The sequence below is a fragment of the Eublepharis macularius genome, chromosome 2, assembly GCF_028583425.1.
Source record: "Eublepharis macularius isolate TG4126 chromosome 2, MPM_Emac_v1.0, whole genome shotgun sequence".
Taxonomy (NCBI): domain Eukaryota; kingdom Metazoa; phylum Chordata; class Lepidosauria; order Squamata; family Eublepharidae; genus Eublepharis; species Eublepharis macularius.
In genome coordinates, this window is record NC_072791.1 from 24,646,900 (window position 1) to 24,669,833 (window position 22,934).

A 22,934-nucleotide genomic window follows, 5' to 3' on the forward strand; every position below is an offset into this window, starting at 1 on the left:
GGACTAGGTGGGTCTTTCGCTGTTCTTACGTTCCTGCTCTTATGTTGTCCATGTACCAAAGAGGTGCCTGTTTTTGCCTCCTACTACACAGTTGGTCTCCATTATCATTTCTGACAGTGCTGCTCATCTGCCTTTCAGGGTAAATGGGGAACAGCCGGAAGACTTCTTAGCCCGGCAGTGTGTAGATCGTGCACGACCACTGCAAACATACAAGCAATATAAGGAAGTAGGATTTCCCCCCCATAGCATATCTTTTTCGCTGCCAGTAAGCAAGATATGAGGAGAATCATTTCCACTCACAAAATAGTAAAGAGTTCAGTAGCACCTTTAAGACTAACCAACTTTATTGTAGCCCAAGCTTTCGAGAACCACAGCTCTCTTCGTCAGATGCATCTGACGAAGAGAGCTGCGGTTCTCGAAAGCTTAGGCTACAATAAAGTTGGTTAGTCTTAAAGGTGCTACTGGACTCTACTATTTTGCAACTACAGACTAACACGGCTAACTCCTCTGGATCTATTCCCACTCACAACACCCTCCCTTGATGAGGGCAACCAGGTACGATCCAGAACATGTCAAGCATGTTTAAATTCCCTTGATTTTAATAAGAGGTACTACAGTTTCCAGTGTTATGCAATCAGTTTTCACTGAGTGCCTCTACCGGCTAATTTAACGTACACTGAACTCCTAGTGTGAGCTGCTGGGTGGGTGGGGGGGGGGGGAAGGGTGATTAAATTTCTATGTGTTAGAACTTTGTAGCTAGACCACTATCTGCCTTTCAGGTCCAAGAATAGCAAGATATTATAGGCGGTTTTCAAAAAGCCCTGCTTCACAGGATCAGTTCATCGTACATTTATGAAGACCTTGCAGAAATTGCTGGGTGTCAGGCTTAAACCCCTGGAATGTTTCCCTGGCTCCCCTCGCCCCAGTCTTAACCAGGATGTGGAACTCCTTGCTCCTGATTGCTGCTAATACCTGACACATTTTACTCCTTACAGATGTTAATAAGTCATGCTATCTCTCTATAACTTTCTAATTGCATCTGCTCATCATGTTTCATCCTGCACTTGACTACCTTAGATTTTATGTTAAACCCCACTTTGCCTGTCTATCAGCAGTTGGTAATCAACATCACCTACTCTTTGTGGATTGATTACTTTTTTGAATGACTCTCGCTTTAAACAGACCTCACTTTGTAACATATACATCAGTTGCCTTATATCCTTTATAAATGTGTCTGCCTAATGGATGTATACTCCATGCATCTGATGAAACGAGCTTTGTCTCCTGGAAGTTTAGGATGGATTGAATCTGGTACTATTTAAGGTGCCATTGGACTCTTGTTTTATTGTACTCCAGGAACAGGATTTGGTTCACTAGTCCAGATTTATGAACTCCAAAATGTGGCAGTTGAGGTGGCCAAAATATGATTATCCCTAGCCATTGCCCTGTTTTGGGGGGTTGGATCCTACCAGTACCCATGTGGAAAAAAAATGTGTGAGATAGGGACTGTTGCGAAACTGGGAATCAGGTGAGATCAAGTGGGAAAGCTTGTTGGATTCTGCCCATTATCCAAACAAGAATCTTTCCCCTAAACCTGTGCCCAAAATGTCCCTCTCCCTTTTCCAGGCATAGAAAAATATTCAGCAGTTTTTCAAACAACTCTTAACAACAACAACCACAACTACAACAATAACAGTGAGCTTACATACCACTCTTCTAGAATGGTGAACAAAATCAGTATTGTTATTATCCCCACAATACAGCTAGGGAGCTTGGGCTGAGAGAAGTGGTTTACCCAAGGCCATCTGCTGAACTCATGGGATTCGAACCAGCAGAGTACCTATTCACAGCCCAACCACTATGCTACAGCAGTTCTCTAGATGTAATGACCTCCTAGATGTACACAAGCCTTTTTCAACCTGAGGCCTACCTATACTATATATGTATGGACAATTTATGCCTTCATACGAGAAACTGTGTATCAGGTTTTTGTGTTTGGAACATTAGATGCCTGATCAGTTCAGGCCTAGCAAAATATTATAGCTGGTTTCAAAAAGGTCCACTTCTCAGAATCTATTACCTGCTCACCATCTTATTCTTTACTTCACAGCAAGTGAAATGATATCGGACAGATGTGCCAATCAAAAGCTATGACTTCACTGAAGCATGTAGTTTCAAAGTATACCCACCAGAGGGCCTTTCATATGCTAACTATCTTGAAGACTGATTGCTAATGAGTCTGACCTCTCTTTAGTTAATTAAAAAAACAGACAAGCTCACTCTTTGAGCTTACATATTAATATGAACAATACACTCTTACTCCCTTTAGAAATTATTGTTAACATATTAAAAATGAGAGTCGTTTCCTACTGTTTGTATTAAAGCAGACTGAACAAAATATATGAAATGAAAATATTTTCAAAATATATGTCATGCTCCGTTTTAACAAAAGCACCTCCTGGATTTGAATGGGACCTGCTGAACTTTCGCACAAACAGAAAAATCCAGTGACAAAAAAAATACTCCAAAGCATTCCCAGTTCAAAGTAATTAAAACATTAATTTGCATAAGAAATATTTCTAATAAAATGTATAAGAAAAGCCGAGCTGGTTCAGACCAGCAGTCCATCTAGGTCAAGTATCCCGGTTTATAGAGTGACAAAAACCGCTGCCCTGAAAGACCCTCAAGCAGTTTTCACTGAGCGCATCCACTAGCTAATTTAATGTACACTGAACTCCTTTCTCTTGATGCTGCCTCCTGGCAGTGGTTTTCAGAGTTTTGCTGCCTCTGTATATGGGGGCTCCCTTGACTCAGCTTGGGTAGATAGATGTATATCTGACTTACTGCCCCTGTGATAGGTAATTTCTGCCCAGGGGATTTAGAATCCCAGTTAGGTCCCTGGTAGATTTATTTATTTACTTTGGATTTCTATTCCGCCATCCCCACGAAGGGCTCAGGGCGGATTACAACAGTTTAAAAACATATTAGAATTAATTTGTACAGTTAAAACCGTAAATAGATTTAAAAGAAAATTTAAAAGAAAAAATCACTCATAAAATATACACTAATTACAGTCAGATGGTGGCAATCGATAGGCAGCAAGCACAGCTCGACAAGATAAGGTGGCGGACAGCCCTAGTAGGGGTGGATTCAGGTTTTATATTCTTCTCTGTTTTTTTTTCCGGCCAGCGGAGATCAACCATACCTGGCGGAACATCTCTGTCTTACAGGCCTGGTCAAATGATAAATCCTGCCAGGACCTTGTCTCAGTAGACCTACCTCAACCATACCTGGCGGAACATCTCTGTCTTACAGGCCTGGTCAAATGATAACAAATCCTGCCAGGACCTGGTCTCAGTAGACCTACCTCAACCATACCTGGCGGAACATCTCTGTCTTACAGGCCTGGTCAAATGATAACAAATCCTGCCAGGACCTGGTCTCAGTAGACCTACCTCAACCATACCTGGTGGAACATTTCTGTCTTACAGGCCTGGTGAAATGATAACAAATCCTGCCAGGACCTGGTCTCAGTAGACAGAGAGTTCCACCAGGCTGGAGCCAGGACCGAAAAGGCCCTGGCTCTGGTTGAGGTCAGGTGGGCCTCCTTGGGGATGTGAGAATATGAGAGAAGATTGAGGATCATGTGAAAATGGCACTGATGAGGGACAACTGACAACTGCATTTTAACATTTTAATTTACATTTAGATACAGAAACATATATACATTCAAAAGAGTTTATTCTGCATGTATTTATGTATAAATGGAAAATGCCATACAAATAGGAAGTTGGTAACTTACGTAGAGCTTTAAGAACACTGAATTCAATACATGGCAATCACACAGGAGATACTTCTGTAGGATGATGCTCAGAATATCACCCACCTCTCCCCTGAAAGACACTTCTGGGCTAGTGAAGCCATCCCCAAAGGTAAAGAAATCTGGGTATTGTCACCTGTGGCCCTGAATGATTTATTTATTTAAAACATTTTAATATGAAATACATGTTTAAGTAAAAACTGTGAAGCACATTGTGTGGATTGAAAAGCCCATACAATGGGGCCCAGGTGCAAACAAGGGTCACATCGTTACAAAACTGAGGGAGCCCCATTTGCAGAAAAATCATGAACTTTTTTTTTAAATTACGGAGTTTATGATAATAACAAATCATAACTGTGCTTATATACTGCTCTTCTAAACAGATTAGTGTTGCACTCCGAACAGTTAACAAGGTCAGAGTTATTATCCCCACAATACAGCTGGAGAGGCAGGGCAGAGAGGAGTAGCTTACCCAAGGCCACCTGCAGAGCTCATGCCAGGAGCGGGATTTGAACCAGAAGGGTGCTAATTTGCAGCCCAATCACTTAACCACTATGCCACAGCAGCTTCAAAAAGAGCCTGAAAACTGGAGCAGCAATGGCCAGTGTGAACAGCGATGGCAAGGAAGCAGGAGCAGAGAAGCCAGGTGGGCAAGGAGAATGTTAGGCGAGCAGAGCAAGACAGGCCGTTTCTACACATCCTGGCATAGCGCTAAACTCATGGACCGAGAGCATCTTCCTGGCACGATGATGTCAGAAATCGAGCCAGGAAGATGCTCTCGGTCCGTGAGTTTAGCGCTATGCCAGGACGCGTGGAAACGGCCTTAGAGAGAAGAAGGTGGATGACGGCAGCAGCTGCTACAAGCCGGAAAAGCAGCTGAGCAGGCAAGATCGTGGCAGCAGCCAGGAAGAAGGAGCAGTGTTATTCTTTCCTTTTTTTCTCCAGAGAAGGAAGGCAGTGGCAGCGCTGGTCGCCAGGAAAAGGAGTTGTTGCTGCTCTCTCTTTTCTTCCACCTCCACCAGCTGCCCCAGCCCCTCACCAGAAAAAGAAAGGTGGGCAAATGGCAGGAGAGCAAGGAGGAGGCTTCTCATGGGTATTCGCTTGTATTGACTTATTTTAAACATCTATAACCTCATCTTTCTCCCAGATGATGTCAATAAAAACGCAGTTTTTAAAAATACAGTTCTTAAAAACAACACAATTAAAGGAGCCATCAGGGAAAAAAGGTTGGCAAAAAAAGAGGTGTAGACTTTCTAATTTTCTCTGGAAGGCTGGTCCACAACACCGAGGGAAGCAGGAGAATATGTCTTTACAGGGGTCAGAACAGCTGAAAGGCATTGCTATGCACCTTGAACTGGAATCAGGAACCAACGGGAAACTAATGCAACGATTACAAAATTCATGTTGTCAACCATGATAACCCGGCTTAGCAGAGTGCAACTGGGCTTAGGGACTGTACTGTCCATCACGGGCCTCGATTCAAAGGAGTACATGGTAAATTGTATGCATTCAATGCAACTTCTGATGTAACTCCCATCCCCTTTCAACTCAATTCAATAGAGCACAAAAATGTGAAGCGAACTTTTAAAAAAAAACAACCCAGAGCTTTGCTTAATACTGAGATCTGCCCCAAACCACAATTATCAAGATCTTTACTATATGGAATTCTAGTTGTGGAACAGGATTAGTTTCCCTATAGCATTTCATATTGCTGAATGGAAACTGGCAGACAATACTATGATTCACAATTCTTATATTTTTTTGAGATCAGCATAGTAAATTGCACCCGCTGCCAAAACTCCGGTATGGTTTTAATGCATCAGGCCTGCATAAAACAATAGGCAAGCTTACCACTGAGTACAGTGGGATAAAATTTGCATCCATGCTGCCAAGTCTGGTAAGTCTTCAATTGCTGAACCGTAACACTTTTGTACAATTCTACATCTTCATGTTAATTTCCCGATGGCTTAAGGGGGGGAATCTAGGTTCCATAATTAGCAACAGCTGTTTTGCTTTACAAAAATAATTAACTCAAAACGACATTTTCCCGCCTGCTCATTTTGGCTCCTTACCTTCTCTGAACCTCCATTTCATCTGGAGAAGGTCCATTTTGAACCTGGCGTTGGGTTGTTGGACCTGAAAGACATTAAAATAGCAAGCCTGTTATTAATAATGCAAAGGAATAATGATATCATACAGTATAGTGAAAAATAAGAAGTTATTCGAGGACCAGTTAAGAGTAGCATGCACGATTACAATAATGGTGGCCAGCCATGGACTGAAGACAGTTTGGTGTAGTGGTTAAGAGCAGCAGGACTCTAATCTGGAGAACCGGGTTTGATTCCCCACTCCTCCACTGGAAGACAGCTGGGTGACCTTGGGTGACTCACAGCTCTCTCAGAGCTCTCTCAGCTCCACCCACCTCACAGGGTGATTGGCATGACGATAATAACACACTTTGTAAACTGCTCTGAGTAGGTGTTAAGTTGTCCTGAAGGGCTGTATATAAATCGAATGTTGTCATCATCATCATCATCACTGCAAGATGTTAATCTAGCTGTCGTTAATGTCTATTCTAATGAATAAATGAGCCAGAATCTACCACAGCCTCTAACGACAGGCCAATACAAAGATAAGCATTGAAGAAAAGAGGCTTAAACTGAAGGTTGGACCTATACACCATGAGGAAAACCTGAAATTTCCCAACCTCCTCAAAAGGCAACTGAAAGGGTGAAGGACACTTCTGTTGACATATGGGAAGGGGTCATTTACTGCTTGTTATTTATAATGAGGCTTTTGTAAGGTGGTTTCAATTGTTGAACAGTGGTTTCAATTGCATTGTAAATTGCCTCAAGTCCTGTGGAGAAAGGCTGGCTAAGAAGTGCTGTAAAATTAATAAATAAATTGTGAGGGAGAACTTGCAGGCAGAAAAGGATGCTCCCCTACTGATTTGTTCTTCAAACGCTCCCTTAGGCCTTCTTAATAGTTTAACACTCTCTCAGTCTAGGTCCAAACACTGAAGTAATCCCAGCTAAAGAGGAAACAGCTTGAGAACAGTTTTGAGATGGGAATCAGTAGCCAAAACCCTAAGCACTTGTTATCCCTTCTGGATTCTCCATTAGCGGTGGCCCCTCTGCCCCTGTGTTGAAGCTACCTCAGCATCTGTGAGACTGGGAGTACGTGTTAGGCAAGAAATTGGGCGGCTCTGCTTCCCCCCTTCCTCATTTAACATTCTCATACCATCCAAATCATCCCACCAAACATTTAAATTGTTTGCCCTAAGGATATCATGTGGTTCTCTTCTCCCTTTTTTTGCTTTCCCCTGTATAATTTTTTCTCCTTTTCCTTTAACCTCTGATTATCTGAGTTGGCTAATTGCCTTGGCTACTTCTTCTTTAACAGCCTACTTGCCCCACAGTTTGAACTCCGCACTAAAGTCTCCTAGCCTCCCCTCTTCAACTTGTCTGTTCTTCATAGCTTGTCTTGTACTTCTGAATTCATGTGGGTTGGCTGGCAGTGAAGTCTATAGGATCAAATAAGCAGCCTGCAATACGAACACAGCAAAGAGGGAGCCAAGCTTGGCCATCATGCCAGGTTCACAAGGGCAACAAGAATGTTTAGTCTCATTCTGATATTGTCTCAGTGTGTGCTACTTCCACAGCAGAAGGAATCTTTGCTCTCATCAGATTCACCTTAAGTTGGCCATCTTCACTTGGGCTGAAGTTTCAAAGCTTCTCTTGCCAACTTCCAGTCCAACAAAAAACAGTTCACAGATTCATAACTTTTCCTTTTATGGCTCTGGCTCCATTGACACTGAACAAAGTCCTTGGGTTTGCTGGGAAACAACCTGAGAATTTACAAAAACATTTAGCTGCCACCATGTTTTGCTTTGGTGGGCTTTAAAAAAGAGAGAGCAAGGAGAATGGAAGAGGAGAGTGGGAGGCTGAAAATGCTGTTATAAACCGAATGAATGTGCCGGCAGCATGACTGTACTTCCTGCTTCTCTTTTTTTGTGGAGGAAGCCATGCAGTATGACACCATCTTGAGACAACGAGATATTGCATCGTAAGAACTGCCTCTAGCGATAAGGCACTGCAAAAACCACCTAGCCTGTTCTAAGGTCCTCATGGCCCACAGATACAAGAGTACTACTCTAGTCCAGGTACATGGAGTTCAGTTTTACATTTGTTCCCTGCCAAATCTCAAGAACAAATCCAGATTATTTTTAGCAACTGTCACATGACTTGTCCAAGGTAGATCAGAAACATGCTGCAGCCAGACTGACGTTACATGGAAATTCACTGAATTGAACCCTGATGGGGTTGTTCGTAATGAAAAGGTGTTTTGGTAAGGGAATATTTAGGAAAGGGACTCAACCGGGGAAGAAGCAGCTTTCCCTTCCAAGCACATTTTGGCAGGCCACTTGGAAAGTGAGTGTAGAGTACTGAGCAAGTCAAAAGGGAAGGGTTACGTTTTTCTTCTCCTTCTTGCTGCTTCTGCCTTCTAAAAGTCTCTTCCTCCCAAAGCACCTTTTCATTGAAAAAATAATAATAATGGCCTATAAAGGCATTGGGGCTCAGTTCTACGAAGTTAGTCCTTCGTTGAGATTCCTGCTCTCTTTCAATAGGACCCACCTGCCTATAACAGGTTGGCACAATTCTGTGTGCTATTAAAACATGAGCAACAGCAGTGATTAGTAACCATACTGAAGATACCTTCTGGGGTTGCTATTTAACCTGTCTCCTAATGTGACAGTTTTTGGGAGCTAGCCCAGAAGGCTAACTTTTGCTGCTGAAAACAATGATGGAGGAGGAGGTGGGAGGATATTCCTACCAGGCTGTTCCCTTTTTTCTTTTTTGAAGCTGGGCCTTTGGCAATTCATTCAGGAATTATATTGCGACTGCCTGAAGTCTCCCCCACCAGTTGTGTTGTAATGAAACCCCTGGATTTTGCAAAAGCATCCTATGACTCAGCCGTGGGCATATTTTTGGGAACACTGATACCGGAAACATGCTATATTAAGTTTTGTGCCCTCTTTTGGCTGATGACAATTAGTCAGAGCATCTCCTGAGCGGCAGACCTTGGGACTGCTTTCATTTTGGCACCTGCTACTGCTGTTTTAGACACTGGCTTTGGAAGATGCCCATAAGCTTGTTTATTACCAAGGCACATAGCTACTGTGCAATAACCAACTAACAACAGCCTGGCTAACATCAAGGCTCCCAAGGTCACCTGTAAACCTAGCTTTCTGGTACTGGAACAGACCTGATATCTGACTATACCTTTTCTAGCAGAAGGGCATGTTTATTTTTTCCCCCCTACATGTTATGAATTATTTACCAGAAGTCTCTCTATTCCTTTTTCTTACTCTCTAGGGTTCTTGGGACAACCTTATCCTGTCTAACAAATTTGCTTGTTGTTCTTCTCTTCAGCAATGATGGATGCCAATAAACAATCCCGGACAGACCCTTGTGTAGGAAAGCATTGGATGGGGTTCACTGGAGAAAGTGGTAGGAGGACCCCTTCCTGACCACTTAAAAGGCTATGTCCAGGACTGTGGACAGAAGCCATGCAGGATGGGGGCCACGGTGAGGAAGGGGAATCAGATCAAGATGGGGAGCCGTGTTAGTCAGTAGAAAATAGCAAGAGTTCAGTAGCACCTATAAGACTAACAAAATTTGTGTTAGGGTATGAGCTTTTGTGAGTCACAGCTCACTTCTGCAGATACAGCTAGAATGTGAGTTCTTATATCTTGGGTGAATGGAGCACCTAAAAGTGCTACTTTTATAATAATAATAACATTAGATATATATACTGCCCTTCAGGATGACTTAACACCCACTCAGAGCAGTTTACAAAGTATGTTGTTGTTATCCCCACAACAAAATACCCTGTGAGGTAGGTGAGGCTGAGAGAGCTAGAAGCTGTGACTCACCCAAGGTCACCCAGCTGACTTTAAGTGGAGGAGTGGGGAATCAAACCCAGTTCTCCAGATTAGAGTCCTGTGCTCTTAACCACTACACCAAACTGGCTCTTTAATTGAAGCAGTTATCCAGCAGAGGAATTTCAAAGGGAGATTAGAAAGAGATACTGCTGAATTGCAACTGATAATGAAGCTCCAGACAATGCATCCACCTGGACTGAATTGAGACTTTAACTTCTTGTCTCATTACCAAGGCTGATTTCTCCACACCTACTACCCCTCTGCATATCCCACCACACTTGCTTTTGTCATTCACTGGCTATTGTCATTCAGCATCTAAAATCACTCCACTCGCCAAGGTATAAGGACAGATGGACTCACATTCTAGTTGTATCTGAAGAAGTGAGCTGTGACTTGCGAATGCTCATACTCTGCCACAAATTTTGTTAGTCTTATAGGTGCTAATAGACTCTTGCTCTTTTCTACTGAAGAGGAGTCAGGCTACATCAAGCAGAAAAGTTCATAGGATCCATGGTGCCTCCAAAGCAGGCAACTGGAAAGACATCCCTTCCAGCCCAAACTCTTCCCCAATGTATCCTTTGAAGTGTGAGGCTGAATTCTCCCCTGCAGGTTAATGGACCGTGAAGGGTGGGAGGGAAAGAGAAGCAATTAACTGGTCTCTAGCATGTGTAGAAGCAGCCTTTTGTTCACATAGCACTTGCCCAGTCAGGAGTCATAGGTAAGTTGGATACACATCCAAATGTGTAGCTCACTATAAACATGTTCTGGCCATACTGTGTTGTTTCCAATGTGAAATGCAATCAGCTGCCCATACAAATGACCACTCCATTGAAGAATGATGCTGTAGAGAGACAGATCACATCTAGGTTCTTAATCTAGAAAAGAGTCCAGTAACACCTTTAAGACTAACCAACTTTACTGTAGCATAAGCTTTCGAGAATCACAGCTCTCTTTCTCTCTTCGCATGGAGGGTAAGAAGAAACTGTTCAGATATAAAGGTGGAGAGGGGAGGGTCCCATTATCAGTAGCTACTGATTGCATCTACTCCCTTCTCCACCTATATATCTGACCAGTTTCTTCTTACCCTCCATGCATCTGATGAAGAGAGCTGTGATTCTCGAAAGCTTATGCTACAGTAAAGTTGGTTAGTCTTAAAGGTGCTACTGGACTCTTTTCTATTTTGCTACTACAGACTAACACGGCTAACTCCTCTGGATCTACTTCTTAATTAAGATATGCATACAGATTGGCGTAGCTGGACAGGGGTTAAGTAGTACAGTTTGAGAAAGGAGTGTATTTTTCACGGGACGCGCACCAATTTTTTTGAAAAGACCACAAACTGCAACATTGTTTTGCCAGTCTGTACACTGTATTTATACCCCAATCCTTTACTTACGTACTAAGGGAGGTGTACAAAAATATTAAGATACAGATCTAAAAACAAATTATATATTACTAAACATTGAGTGGCAGCCTAAAACTACACAGGCCACAAACCTATATTTTAAAAATCTCCAGAAACATTAAAGTAAGCAGATAAAACCGCCAGATGAACAATAAACCATACAAAAGCACCACTGCCCAGAAATTCTTGTACCTATTTAATAAATATAGCAGCATCTATCTTAGCACTCCTCTGAACAAAGTTTAAAGGCCCCCTCCAACTTCCTCCCCCGCAAGATCTGCTTTGGCTGGATCCTTAGGCTGGCATAACTTCCTCCAAAATAAAGTAGGATATATCCGTATATTTATCCAAGACTGCCAAACTGAGCTTGTGAAATTCCTGGAGATTTAAAGGTGTTACCTAGAGAGGGTTAAGGAGAAATCAGCGGGGAGGTGATTTCCTCTGAAGGTGCCATCAACTATCTCTGTAGTATGAAGATAAATTGTAATTCCAGGAGAACTCTAGGTCCCGTGAAGAATTTGTTGACTTCTTCATTAATTTATAGCCTGCCTTTCTCATTGAGACTCAACATTCAATTGGATCGCACGAGACAGCCAATCGACATTGCAATAGGACTACGGTTACAGAATTAGAAAACAATGCAAACAGAAAGCTAAGGCATGACATACCATAAACAATGCAGATTGTAAAGGTGGAAGACATTGCAGTACACACAATAGACACAGCAATAGTCTACAATCCTATTCCTGTATAAAAGCGCCCTCCTAGACTGTTCCATTAGATTGCAATTCTAATTCCTTTATAAAAATGCCAGCTTGAACATTTCTGCTTTGCCCATTCCGAGGGACAATAGAAGAGTAAGTGTCTTCCTGACCTCTTCAGGCAAATTGTTGCACAAGGTGAGAGCCACAACGGAGAACTCATGAGAACAGGCAGTTGCCGATCTTACTTATTCGCACGCTGGCATCCTCAGAAGGCTCAGTCAGCAATCTTATTTTTGAATTTTTTTAAAAAAAGTACAGCTCATATAATTCACTTTTGAACAAAAGGGTCTCTTATTACTACAAATAATCAAAACTACACTGTCACATAACGGTCAAAATATAGCTGTAATTTTGTTTGTGGGTAATAAGAATTCCAAAGCCCCATCACTCTCCCCCACTTCCTGTCACGGTTATAAATATTCCTGTGAGATTACCACGAGGCAAGGAAAGCTGGCGGCTTCACACAGCAAATTTTGGCTCTCATTTAACAAGGTTCTTAAAAAACTGATTGTGTGTTAAAAGGAGGAGGATTGGAGTGGGGAGTGGTGGTGGAGGGAAAAATACCTTTCAGATGGCACTGAGCTCGAGTGCAAGATTCCTAGACTGGCTATTCTGGGGCAGGGATTTATTACCATGAGCTCGGAATATCTTTTTGATCAACACCAAGCAATATTAAAAACAAATCATAGTGGAAAAGCATACTTTCCCATCCATATCAAACCCAAAGAGACCACAGAGGGACACCAAAATATCTCCAATGTGCTGCTCCTGGCAGAACCATGGGCCTCTCAGAACCACGGGCCACAGGTTAAGTTTCTAGTCTGATTCTACACAGAAAGCTAATTAAATTGGACTTACTTCTAAATCAATGCTCGAAGAACTGCAGGATTTACCACTCGCATTCTCTAGCTGAAAGAATTCGAGGCAATGCACACCAAGTGAATATAAACACAAACTAAAGCAAACATCGTCCTTCCCCCATGTGTGGAGACAAAACAGAAATGCAGAGAATACTGAGAAAAACTTTGAGGCATCCCACAGGTAAATTATAATTGCTTTATGTGAGAAATAATATAGGAAAACAGCTCTATTTTTAAATAGAGCTTTTTATTGTTGCTACATAGGAGTAGTATCAGAATAAAGCCAATAGTATTTTACAAGCAGGAGAGAACAGAACCAGACCACGAGTTCACAAAGATATTGAAACATACATTACATACAAAGAAAATTCAAGAGGGAGACTATATAGGGTTGACTAGGATTCAAAAGACCTGAGTTTTAATTCCCACTCAGTCATAAAACTTATATCATTTTGAGCCAGTTGCTTATTGTTCTGAATACAAAAAAAGTGGGAATGAATCATCTATGAATTCCTTGGAGAAGAGCAGGATAAAACTGTAAAATGAAACCAACTACAGTATTGTGTCTGTTGTGTGCCATCAAGTAGCTTCTGACTTATGGTGACCCTACAGATTAACAACCTCCAAAACATCCTATCATTGACAGCCTTGCTCAGTTCATGCAAACTGCAGGCCGTGGCTACAGTATAAGTGAGTAGAATTCAGAAACGGCCCAGATATAACTCCCAATGTTCAATTTATGCTCAGTCTTTCAGATATGTGCAGTCATCATTTTGTGTGGATGGGGAAACACACATATTTCCCCTATGTGTAAAGCTTTTGTATGTATGAACACGTTCCCTTAAAACTCTGTTTTTTCCCCCACACATACCGAAGCTATATAATATGAGGGTTCCCATTTGCCCACTGCTGGTGGAGGATCCTCTACTGGTGCTCCCCTGTCTCTCCCTGGACTCAATGAGGCGGTGGTGAAATAATGGGGGGAGGGGAGAGATTGGCATCTTGTGATGCCACTTGTGGCTGCATAGCTGGAAGTGATGTCACTATGTAATGGGATGCTCTAGGATTCATCCAACACTCTATGCTGAAAGCCACAGCATACAGCTTCACATGAATCCTAGAGCATCCCACAATGTGGTGACATCACTTCCAGTTATGCAGCCACAAGTGGTGTTGCAGAATCATGGGACACCGTTAGGGTAATTCTTACTCCCATCAGTCTCCTAGTCTCCTACACAGAAAATATACAAGTATTCACATAAAATGGTAATGACACATATCAAGAAAATCATGCACGGAGCACACTCCTGTTACATGCAGTTGGAACACCAAAAGCAAATGTCTGAAAAGGATCCTATGGGAAAGTCACATCGGAATACCCTGGGAATCACCTGCTTGTTTTTGGAGGCTGTGATGCTCCAAGCCAGACTTAAGAAATTTAGCAGCTGATCAATTACGCTCTAGTGAAATACAGGCTAATAAGCTTGCCACCTGTTGCTGGCGCACTGCCAAGGAGCATCATGATGCTGAACAACCCCCCTTCCCTGCACTAAGGGCTGTTGAAACTTCATTACATTGATCAAATCACTCTGGTGTTTACAGGTCATTGATGATACATGAAGTGTCTCCCTACTGCTTATGCTTAATGAAAGCATGAAGAGCAGCCAGAAAGGCGGCACTGCAGAGCTCACTCCCTCTTTCCCATGCACACATTTCCATCAGTGACACACAGAATTTTCAGGGCACCGTGCTTTGAAAAGATACACAAAGTAAGATCCATTCTGCAAACCTCACGGAATCAAAAGCATAAATCTGACAACTAAGGAGCTATATATGACACTGGAGAAGAGCACGTCAAGTAGCATTGTTGTTTTAGTTAGTTTGCTATCTAAAAAAGAAAGAAAACTAGCATCAGCAGGATTTTTTTAAACTTACAAGTTATTATTTCCTCCATTTTTATAAATTAACAGTGGGGAAAAAACAATACTGACTCAACCTGCTTGCGGCCTCTCCAGTCCTGATGGTACCCTCCCCCAGGCTTTTCTGTAATTAACTAAATGAAACTTTTAGAAGTGAAATGCAACACAGATGTACATTGTGCCAAAGTGAAACACCTTCCTTCCAAAACTTAGACAAATAAATGCAAATCTACTTCTGCTCATAATGCTACCTGTCTTGTGTCAGGAACGAATGTCTCCTTAAACTAGTTTACAGAAACAACAGATCACGAGGTAAAACACGGCATGGACGTGCAGATAAGGGTTTGCACAACTGAATGAATGAAGAAGAAAAATCCCAGTTCTCATTTTCCATATTCTGGCTCTTTTTTATATGGAAAAGCATTAAGCAAACTAAAGCGGCACTGTCTAGGAACAGTTTTAACATACCATGTGACCTGTCTGTGTATCGGATAGCTTGGCTTACCTTCCTGTATTCTGAAGCCATTTTATGGGGTTCATTTTACTTCAGTCCTCCCTTTTTCCTGAAAACTACCAGTTGGGTCATGTAGGCTGACCCGTTGACGTGTTTGTGGAAGATCTGGTGATGGGCAGGTGTGACGGGCCTTTTCCTGATACTTCCATTCTACACTTCTGTAAACAATTTCTTGCCTCCAACAGAAACTTTACAATATAGGTATGAAACTTCTGAAGGCTAAGAGTCGAAGCCTGTGACACACTGGGCACCTTTTCACCACTGAACTATTCTGAGTTCTTACCTGAGGCAGGATAGAAATGTAAATGAAGCTGCAAAATGGTGCTGGGAGCAGAAACCTCTTTACCCAAGGAGAACAAGACCGAGGAGAGTATCAAGTGATCAGAGGGGCATTTCTGAAAAGAAAAGCGTAATCCGATCCTGCGAGCTGTGCGCCTGCCTGGTGGAATGTCTCTCTCTCTCTCTCTCTCTCTCTCTCTCTCTCTCTCTCTCTCTCTCACACACACACACACACACACACACACACACACACACACCCCAGCCTGTCACGCTCCTCTCACTGAATTTGACATTATCAAAGAATTGTCAAATCGTCCAACCCTTCCATCTAGGTTGCAATTCAAGGTTTTGTTCGCCAGCTGCAAGTAAATCGTAACAACGTATCAATGCTCTCCCGAACATCTTCTAATCACCAAGGCAGAACCTTGCACCTATTGGCTGACACAATTATCCATGTTACAGTGGGTTTGCAGTCAAAGAGTGGGAGGGAAAAGAATGATAAGCAAGACTCCTGTAGCAGAAGCAACAGTAAATCAAACCAATAAAGTATATTTACAAGCAGTCACATAATGACACCTATTACCGAGAAAGGCCATAAAAAAGACTTTTTTAAAAAAAACTGAACACAGCTGAAAATTTTGATCTTGAAAATTAAACACCTTAGCCTGCTTTTAAATTTTGTATCATGGACTGCAGAAACTATGTTACCAAAGATGCTGGTTTTGTATTTTAAAGTAGAAAAAAGCTGTAACCAGCCACACTGGTCCACACAAAAGCTCCACAAAACACACAATAAAATGCAATGCCTTTTTTTTCTTTAGTTTGGTTGGTCCTAATAAAAAATATTGCATGTATTTTTTTTGTTCTTTAACCCAGAGCCTTTTAAACATCCTCTTGCCTGGTAGAAGTCAGTTTAAAAAACATAATGGACCATAAAGAACAAACAAACTCTAACAAGCTCATTCTCTGGGGCCTACCATGCTTACTTGTGTAAGCCACAATGCAAGAGGACACTTCTGAATTAAAAACAATAGCTTCACTGGTCTGTCTGCAGTAGAGCTGCCAACCTCTAGGTAAAAATGGGAAATCTCCCAGAATTACAACTGACCTCCAGACTACAGAGATCTGTTCCCCTGAAGAAAATGGCTGCTTTGGAGAGTTGACTCTACACCATCATACCCTGCTGTTGTCCCTCCCTTCCCCAAACCCTGTTTTCCTTAGGCTTCACCCCCAAATCTCCAGGAATTTCCCAATCCAGATTGGGCACCCTTAGTCTGCTGCTCAACAAAGCTCATGCATGGGGAAGAATAGTACACATTCGAGTCTTTCAATCTTCTCTTGCCTTGCCTTGTAAAGCAGCAGATGAAAGGTACACCTCAATTTCAGTGTTAAAAGTCACATGGAAGTTTTTAAAAAAAACAGCATTCTTCTCAACATGGTCTTGCGCACCAGGATCGCTTTTTAAGAGCCATTTGTCTCTCTTTTCCCCTCTCCCATTCTCAGCACTATCACAGCAATGTAATCCTACCCCCATCAACACTTCATTGGCAACTGTAGCCAGCCTTGAGAGAAACAGAAAATCTCTCCCCCCCCAATAAAAATAGAGAGTGGAATGAAATACAGTCCCCCTTCACTGTAACAGTCAACAGTACAGAAGACCTTTGCCGTATTGTTAACATTCTGCATTTTTTTAGTATGGATTTTTTTTAAAAAAAATGTAAGGGGTACTGCATTTTAACACAACTAAAAGAAAAGTTTTCCCTGTGTTAAGAAAGAGCCATTTATTTATTTTACTTAAAGTCCGACTTTCTCATTGACCTTCATGGCGGATTATAATTTTTAATGCAATAAAAACAGTATAAAGTTGTACAACCGACAAAGTAATAAATAAAACAGTAGGATTTAAACTTTTTCCCACAGACATTAAAAAAGCAGTCCTATCCCTATTGTGATAGAGTCTCCCGAATAATTCTGTTGTACTATAACCCTATTCACAAAATTGAAATAAATGTACCTGGAGCCCTATAGAGGGAGCAGCTGGGGGCAAGATTTCGAGCATTAAATATCCATCCCACAGGAAAAAGGTTAAGAACACAAGCACCTTCCATTCCTAAACACCAAATCGCAGATTTCAGAGGCAGCTTATCGTTTTTAAAAACAACCCACAGTTCTGGTACACACATTTGTGTACAATGCCTTCTGCAAGTCAGGTCACATTGATTAAAAACTATGTCGATTAACATGCATTTAAAAATATGGTTCAATTCCAAAAAGTTCTCAGTTACAATTAAAGATTACAATAAAGCAGCAGATTCAAAGCAAACATAAGGAGACATTAATAGATTTGTTGCTTCACAGTTGCTAATTTAATCTGGGGGTTTCTTCCCCAGATCAACTCTTATTTCTGTCCACATCCCTTCCTCTCATCAAATTCCTCTTCCCACATATCATGATATTATTTAAATCTAATCATCTATGCAGTTTAATTACTAGACATTGGAAAAACAAGCAAAGGAAAAGCAGTCTAAAATTTTCTTCCCCGGGGCTTCCAAATGAAGTTTTTTTTGGTTCAAAACCAGCTACTGTCCAAACACAGTGTTTTAAAAAAATGATAAAGCTGCCCACTCTTTCCTTCACAGATGAAGTTCAACTTTGAAAAAGGTACTCAAGGAACGGAAAAGAAATGAAAAAGTTTCCATCACCTACAAGACATTCTGCACAAGAGGATGCAGTCACACTGACAGAGGCAGAAGCAATGGCAAATCCATTCCCTGTTCACCATAGTATGGTGGCACCTTTGTGGAGACACCTTCAATGCAACTCTTTCCTGGCCCGTACATAGCTAGCATCCCACAGTCACCAGGCCAGGTTACACCAGGTGTAATCGATACCCCCGACTGCAGCAACGAAGTGGGCCTCTCCCTTTAATTATTTAATCGGAGGCTGCCTTCCAGGCCTATCCAGGCATTCAGAGGTTAGGTTCCTTTATCCAACATATTGTCTGGACGGCAAAAACAAGCATGGCTGAAACAGCTCAGAAGGAAACAAAGAATAGTTGGGGGGGGGGGGAGGCAGGTTGCTATCCATTTCTCATACAGGTATGCTCTTCAAGATCCAGCAGCAATTTCTTTAAAACCCCAGGGTTCCTCTAGCTTCAGCCTTCCGAGAACGAGGTTTCGCTTTTAACACCAATCTGCAAAGTGGGTCTAAATTTTCAAAATATTTTAAATCACATGCTGCTCTTCTTGTGTGTGCGCACACACATTTTTCCTCTTTATATTGTGAACATATTGATTTAATTCCTTCTTCTCAGGAACCCAAGCAACTGTCGTTTCAGCATGTTGGTGGAGGCTAAAAGAGAATATAAAAGAATTCTTATTCCCCCGCGGCCCCCCTCTCGCCGCCTGCTAAATTAGAATTTCCATTATTGGGGATGGAAGAATCAAATGCAATGTCTGAAAGCATGAGGTGGGACCATGGCTCAGCAGACGACCATCAGTTTGGCATGCAGAAGGTCCCATGTTCAAACCCTGACATCTCATGTTAAAAAGATCAGGTGATCTACAATGTGAAAGACTTCGGCCCGAGATCCTGGTGAGCTGATGCCAGTCTGAGTAGACAAGACTGACCTTGATGGACTGATGGTCTGATTCAGTATAAAGACAGCTTTGTGTGTTCAATAGGTGTATTGCGGTCACATAATAGTACTATATACAAAGATATGATGAAGAGTTCTGCGGAACCCAAAAGCTTGTGCTCCTTTGAGGATATTTTGATTGATTCTAATAAAAAGACAAATACCTTACCATTGTTTTTGGATCCTCCCCTCATCCATGTATTAACACATTTATCAATTATTTTTTTTTAATGCTGAAGTAAAAGTGCAACATTGCCCTCCCATGCTATTTAAAGAGACTAGGGCAAACATTTAGAATTCTCTCTCCCCACTCTTCAAGTATAAGTCCTCCTTTTCTTAATCATCCAGAACACCTGCTGTGACCAAGGGAAGACCAGAAGACCTCACAAGTGGTGTGTTGATTGCTTTAATTGCTAATGGGCTGCAACCCTTTCAAGGCATCATTAGCAATGGGAAGGAGCAGCTGCCTCCGATAAGTCACCCTGTTCTCTGCTGCTTTTGCATCCAAATGAGAGCGCAGCAGAGAGAGGGGGGGGAGGGAGAGGGAGAGAGAGTGTGCAAAATCACATGGCAACTTGACCCCACCTGGGCTCCTCCAGTCAAAGAAGCACATCTGACAATGTAGACTTTTGTTTCGCTTTTGCCCAAGAGGAACCTCAACCACACGGGCTGGTGTGTCCCAGTTATCAAATGACCCGAAATGCCACCCAATTGTCTGCCACGACAGCTGGCTTCCTGAAGAAACGGGGAGAGGCTGCCTGGTTGCCAAATTGCAGCCATCAAGTTGGGGAGCATTTGAAAAAGCAGACTTGTCTTGTCAATGCTAGGAGCACAGCTTGGCCTAAAAACGTCTTAAAGTCTTCACGCTTGATATTCCTTCCTCTTCTGTTGCTTCTACTTCTACCTGCCCTCCAATTTGATATTTAAAAGCCTGACACTTCAAAGGATACTGAAAGGGGAAAAAAAATTTTCCCATGCAATTTAAAAGAAAAGGAAGAAACTGGGGCAGGAGTACAGTCAGATTTGCTTACATCCATGGATTAAGCATAATAAAACATCTTTCTTTGAAAAAAAAAAAGAACTAGTTTCTTCATATTAGTAGGTAAAAGTGGGGGAGGGGAGGAAAGGAAAAAAATCTGAAATAATCTTCTAATTAAGGCCTGAGCAGACATTACCCATGAAGTTATAGAACTAACTAATTGCATTAGACAGTTGATCCATGTTCGTTCCTCAAAACAAAGCCAGTGCTCTGGAGGTTTGTTTAATCTCCAGAGAATGTCTCTGAAACAAAAGCTCAGTTCAGCCTTCGGAGCAAGTGATTCTTTGACTCACGTGTTAGAATATGGAAGGCAGATTAACCTAAAAGTGACTGCAGAGCTCTTAAACTATTGTCTACACATTTAGAATAATCTTGTGGCCCAAACATGTAGTCAACCAACATTTAATGGACTCAGCTGGCTGCTAAAATGCATTAAAGGGTATATTTATACAAATTCACCTATTTGCATAAAACAGAGATAAACACTCAGACTAGAGATGTGCACTAACAAAAATAGGTATTTTTCAGATTTGGGTATTGGGAAGGCCCTAAATATCAGTATTTTCCTTTATATGGGTCCTCCTACACAGGTTTGGTATTTGGATCTGTTTTTTTGGGGGGGGGATTCCAAAATTAACTGGGCCCATTATTCCTTATGGGGGAATGTTTCCAGAGGGCTGAAGTAGCTGTTTTTCATGCAAATTACACAATTGCAGCAGTGCTACCCACTGAAGACCCCCACCCCCAAGTTCCAAGTCAACTGGGTCAAGGGGGCCAATTCTACAGACCCCTCAAAACAAGGTGTCTCCAAACGTCTCTCCATTTTTTTTTATGTAGGGGAAAAAAGTTCTTTATCTAGGGCACAGAAGCCTTAGCCAAACACACAAGAGCAACCACTGACCAAAAGTCTTCCAATGCAAAAAGAACTAACAAAGCACAAAAGAACTAGTGGAAAATCACAGACTCCCAGCCAAACCAACCTAGCAGCAGAAGTAAGGCACAGACAGACCAGAGCAGCCAAAACCAAGCAAGCAAGCATGTGTGCGCACGCATGCACACACTCATAAAATCTCACCCTGAAGCTGCGGCCAGGAGGCTAGCTTTTCTGTGGGCTATAAGAAAATCATTTACATGAGAGAAAACCACTGTTTAGCATGATGTCTGAATGCAGCCAACTGTGGTTTGTTAATTGGTGACACTGGGATTCTAAACTATGGTTTGTACTTGGTTTATAAACTGTGACACCTGATGATTAATTTACTGTGAAGTTTGCACACAGAAATCCTAGTTCGTGCAATAGCACTCCCCTCTCTTGTCATTGCTAGCCTCCTGCATACATAGAAATAAAAGAATACAGCAACAGAAAACCTTGCTGCATTCAGCTCTTGAAGGTGCTTCCTTAAAGACATATCCTCGGACCTCTCTCCTTGCAAACTCTCTGATTAACCCAGAAAGAATATGATTCAGAGACTTCAGCCTCTCTCCATGAGAAATTTTTAAAAGGAAGTTTAAGAGCAAGAGAAAAGGGTACGAGGGTTGGCAAAGTTCTATTTTTGTTCAGTGTTCAGTTTAGGGGATATCACAAAATAGTAAGCATGCTTTCATGTTCACTAGAACACTGAATGAGGTTGAACTTTCAGGGGTGCTGATTCTCAGCCTCAATAGACATTTTAGAAAAGAGCAAGACTAACAACATTTGTGGTAGAGTATGAGCTTGCGTGAGTCACACCTCACTCTTCAACTCATACCTTACCACAAATTTAGTTAGTCTTATAGAGGCTACTGGACTCTTTCTCTTTTCTATGGCTACAGACTAACATGGCTACCCATCTTGATCTATCTCAATGGAAACTGTGTTCATGTTAGAACTTTTTAAGTATAGGCTATAGCTCCACCACAGATGAAGTTAACTATGGATGGGAGGTCTCAGATTCAGTTCTGGAAATCGCCACATTTATGGTACTGCTGCAGGCCTGAAAATAGTCAATGCAGTAAGGTTCACACATTGCTGGATCTCTCCGACGACGTGGGGATCCTAAATCAGCTGGTTAGATGGACTCTCAGGGCCAAGCTACACATGACGAATGACACTTGAACAGCAAGTGTATTTCTCCCTGTTCACTTGCCCTCCACTCAATCCACTTGCCGTTCAAGTGTCATTCGTTGTGTGTAGCTTGGCCCTCAGTCTGAGTCAGTACTGACACAATATCCTGTTTTAGTCCAGTATCTCAGTTCTCCACAACTCACAGCTTCATTATTTATCCCTTCAGTTTGTGAACAGATAGAAGAACAAATGTTTGTGTTTGGGTTCTAATCAAGATGCTGGATATTATATATAAAGCTCCCATAACCTGAGGCCCGTATACTTGAAGGACTGCCTTTCCAAGCCCAACAGCCACTCAGCTCATGTCTGATGAGCTCTGTATGCTAACCATTCCCTTTGCCAGACCAATTTGGATCCTGGCAAAGGTTAAAACTTTTTTGGCCACAAACCCAGTATTTTGAAATAAGATCTCCCAAGAACTTTGTAAAGCCACACCCCCATTCCTTTAGAAAGAATGTAAGACCTTTTTAAAGATATAAGATAGCATTTAGGTTAATCTTTTTTCTGACATGTTTTTAGATGGTGGTATGTATGTATGTATGTATGTATGTATGTATGTATGTATGTATGTATGTATGTATGTATGTATGTATGTATGTATGTATGTATGTGTGTATAATTTATAGTCTGCCTTTCTCACTGAGATTCA

General features: G+C 41.8%; 1 protein-coding gene across 1 annotated transcript in view; it reads right to left on the reverse strand.

The window, feature by feature from the left end:
- Positions 1-22,934, reverse strand: part of EVL (Enah/Vasp-like) — a 140,878-nt gene that overhangs the window by 23,432 nt on the left and 94,512 nt on the right. Inside the window, 1 exon segment of the mRNA XM_054970620.1 lies at positions 5,893-5,956. Within this exon segment, the coding sequence (XP_054826595.1) occupies positions 5,893-5,956 (64 nt within the window).